Raw genomic sequence first — 4,201 nt, forward strand, 5'->3', positions numbered from 1 at the left:
GTGTAGGGAGGAGAGGTTCTGGAAGGATTTGAGAGGAAGAATATGATCAAAATATATTTAAAATTAAAAACTATTTAAATAGCAAAAACATAACAAAAAGAAAAGAATATGTCAAAATATATTTTAATACCTTAATTGTCTTATTTAAAAAAAAAAGGCTAGCCAAGTGGCATATATCTATAATCCCTGTACCTGGAAATCAGAGGTGAACTTACACCTCAAAATGCGAAGCTAGGGAAAGCAGTATTTGCTAGCATTTCTAAAACATTAGAGCTGCGTCAGTCTAGTCTTAGCTTCACTCCTTCTGAATTCTTTTCCATTCCCTGAATGATTATAGTCTTAGATGACAGACCTGAACAAGTGGTGAGTGTACAGAAGACACAGCTGGACTCTGGTCGCAGGCACAGCTAACAGACAAGTGGCATTCCCATCTCTGTGTGACACAAAGTCAGCACACCAGTCTGCAGTTCCTAAGCTGCCAGGAAACACAGGCGACTCTCCACATGGGCTTGTGGAATGGAAGTGAGCGTAGGGGTTGGGAAACCTGGATTTCTAGCCCTGCTTCTGCAGACACCATTAAAGACCCTTAATCTGGGACTTGGAGAGTGTCTGAACAAAGACTGACAATGTCTTGGATCAAATGGGCTAAGGAGATCACCTCGGATGCCCCTTCTCCGTCTACTCTGGTAGCGTAATCCTTCCACTGACAGAAGCGTACAGCAGTAGAGATTACATTTCTATTTCAGAGAGAAGAGTGACACCAAGTGGAACAAAGTCAGAAAGACACTGTTTGGCTTTGATGGTTCTCAAGCTTGGTAGCTACTTACATCAATATGCTATGTTTCAATTACAACTCAGTAGCTATAGCACATAGCATGTGCTACTGAGTATCTGATTAGACAGATGCCTTAAATAGATTAACTACATCAATTATTCTCTTCAGAGCCAGAGAGTCTTGTGTGGTTCTGTACCTATAATTCCAGCCCTTTAGGAAGGTAAGTCTCAGCTGGCAGCAATACCCTATCTCAAAGAAGGAAGTGTCTTGTTAGACTTTTCACGTCAATCTCCCAAACCCTGTTTTGCTAAATTGGGGACTTCAGCTTCTGAATATGACTTATTATACTTTTAAACTACTGTGGTGAGAAATGACTTTTTTTATAATAGAAAATCCTTTAACCAAGATTATGGTATGTCTCTGAGGTCTCATTTCTAACAAACATTTTAAATTCATATGTGATTCACTTTTGGTCAGAGCATGTGTCTCTACTTTTACATCAAAATCACAAACTCTACATTTTAACATCTTTATAGTTTAACATTTATATTTAATTACATGTCCGTTTGGGGGTGATTTTTGAAGGAGAGAGGAGTTTTACTTAACCAGTTTCCTCATTCTAGAATTTGAAATGCTCTATTTTTTCAATTTGTTTCATTTTTAAATTATTATGATTATGTTTATATAATATAGTATAATTCAATAACTATATATGTGTAATGGTCAAATTGGGGTTATTAGAATTTCCACCTCTTTGTTATTACTTTATAGTCAGCCTAGTTAAGATGTATATCATCAAAAAAAAGAAAAAGTGATATATAGAAAGGGTAACGTTTAAAAAAATCTATTTTATTTTGTTTATGGATGTTTTGCCTGCAGGTTTGTATGCATTCCCCACAGAGGCCAGAAGAGGGCACTGGATCCCCAGGAACTGGAGTCATAGACGTGTGAACTGACAGGTGAGTTCTGAGAAGGGAATCCAGGTCCTCTGGAAGAACAGTGAGTGCTCATAACCACAAGCTATCTCTCTAGGGCCTAGAAAGGAAACTCTTACACACTGTTGGCAGAAACATAAACAAAGCAATATGAAATTCCTTATAAAAACCACAAGTGTACTCATGTGCTCCAGCTCTAGCGCCACTGCATACAGGTCCAAAAGAACTGCAGTCAGCATCTCAAGGTTATTCTGTGTTCTTGTGTTATTGCTGCACTGTTCATGACAGCTAAAATATAGATCAACCCAGATACTCTCCAGTGGGTGAACAGAGCAAATGCTAGCCGTACACACACCACATTAGTGGATCACACGTAAAACAAAAAACCTGTCATTTGCACCAAAACAGATGGCTCTGCAGGACATATGTTACGTGAACCTGTGTTTTATCTTGATCGTCTTCCCATGTTTATTACAAACTTTTCAATCATTTTGTCAGTCTCCATGGGATTTAACATAATCATGTTATACTTTATTTGCTGAGAATAGAAGCTTTTAAACCCTTTCAGATAAAAAGTGTTTATATCAATATTTTTAAATCTCCTGAAATCTTCAGGTCTCTTCTGACTGTCTTATTCCTACCCTCATCTATGACTGACAGAGAATGGTCATTTGCATTACCTTTGCCCCACAGTCTGCTCCTTTCTGAATGCAGAATCCAATGAACCGTGGGTCTGCCACTTTTACCAGTATGTTGTCCACACAATAGACATGAATACTCCAGATGCCTCTTTGCTCCATGTCCTCCACAATGTTTTGGGCTGCAAGAGCCCGGTAGAGACCACCATTCCCATCTGAAAAAGAAAATAACCCACTAGTAGCATTCCATGACCCACTGTGAAGGGAACCAGAAGATTTACTGGGATGGCTTTCATAACAGTTTTTAAAAAATTAAAAACTGAATAAGCACTGAGTTCAGGTATCAAAAGTTACAGCACAAAGCTATTTTGAAGGCTTTTTAGTATAATTATGCATAGAGTAATATCAGTAATATAAGTCCAGCAAACCTCAAACAATAATTTAGCCTATAATATATGACAATATAACACTTATCAAGCAATGATTATTTCAGACCATTTTAAGTTTTATTAATATTTATGATTCAAATCAGTCCAGTATTTATATCCCAAACGAACTTAATTACAGTGATACTTTGTTTATGATCTATCAAATAAAGCTTACCTGAAGATAAGTACGCAAAACTATAGCCTCACTAGTCAGTCATAAGAGGTCAGGCAGTGGTCGCACACACCTTTAATCCCAGCAGCCACACTAGTTAGCCACAGAAGTTGGGTGGTGGCGGTGCACACCTTTAATATCAGGACTAGAGAGGAACATCAGGCAGGAAGATGGCACAGAGGTAAGAGCCCTCTAGTGGCTGGCTGCTTTGCTTTTCTGATCTTTCAGCTTGAAGCTTAATTTCTATCTCTGGGTTTTTATTATTTGTGCTACACTTAACCATCTCAAAATAAAACTATTTAAGCATTTTATACTAATTCACTTGTTAAGAAGCTAGATTTATACAAAAACCTATTGAGATTTAAACTAAATGTAAGTAAAAGACTTTTTCTGCTTTCATTGCTGTTTTAATATATTTCTTTCAACAATCTTGACCATTATTTAAACAATAATGAAAAAGTTCCCAAAACAGCTAATACAGAGAGAGAAATGTAGGAACTGGGAACGCAGTTCAGTTGGTAGCCTAGCATGCATGAAGCTCTGGGCTTGGTCTCCAGTACCTTCTAAAACAGAGTGTGACTACACACACCTGTAACTCCCGCACTTAGGAAGTAGGGGAAGGAAGATCAGGAGTTTATCAGCTACATGATTGCAGACCACCCTGGGTTACATGAAATCTTCCTTCAAAACAATAATATTCTTCTGTAAATAGAAATGCAGATGAAATAGAGGCCCACACATGGTGAAGGTCACCGGTTTACTATCTATTGATTTCAGTCCTTCTGCCAAGTACAGACTCACACAGATGCAGGTCTCACAGTTGAACTCACACTCCGGGTCACTTACTGTGTGTGGCTATATAAGCAGTACTTTTAGTGGAACTGAAAAGCCATCAACAAACGGTGACATGCATATACTAACTTCATTTATACAAGCCAGAGACCCTACTCAGCGTATACAGTTCTGCATTGTACTCTCTTAATGTATCAACATTTCTCTTGGACATTTAATGTCTCTAAGCAATTACCTCTACACAATTTAATAGCTAAAGTCATTTGTAAATTACCATTTAGCCTCTGCTATTTTGAAGCTTTGTTTTTCAGTGTTGGCATGTGAACCAGAACCTTGTGCACACCAGGCAAGCAATGTAGCCTTGCACCACTAGCCAAGTCTCCTACTTACTAAATACTGATGCTTTCCAGTTTTTCACTACAGTAAATGGTGTGCCGAAGACATTGTTGTATATATAAGGG

At 38.0% G+C, this 4,201-nt stretch overlaps 1 protein-coding gene across 1 annotated transcript in view; it reads right to left on the reverse strand.

Moving 5' to 3' along the window:
* Positions 1–4,201, reverse strand: part of Uap1 (UDP-N-acetylglucosamine pyrophosphorylase 1) — a 36,964-nt gene that overhangs the window by 14,879 nt on the left and 17,884 nt on the right. Inside the window, exon 4 of the mRNA XM_005348818.3 lies at positions 2,391–2,604. Coding sequence (XP_005348875.1) covers positions 2,391–2,604 — 214 coding nt within the window. The remainder of the gene's footprint in view (positions 1–2,390; positions 2,605–4,201) is intronic.

Source organism: Microtus ochrogaster, chromosome 6 (assembly GCF_000317375.1).
Source record: "Microtus ochrogaster isolate Prairie Vole_2 chromosome 6, MicOch1.0, whole genome shotgun sequence".
NCBI lineage: Eukaryota > Metazoa > Chordata > Mammalia > Rodentia > Cricetidae > Microtus > Microtus ochrogaster.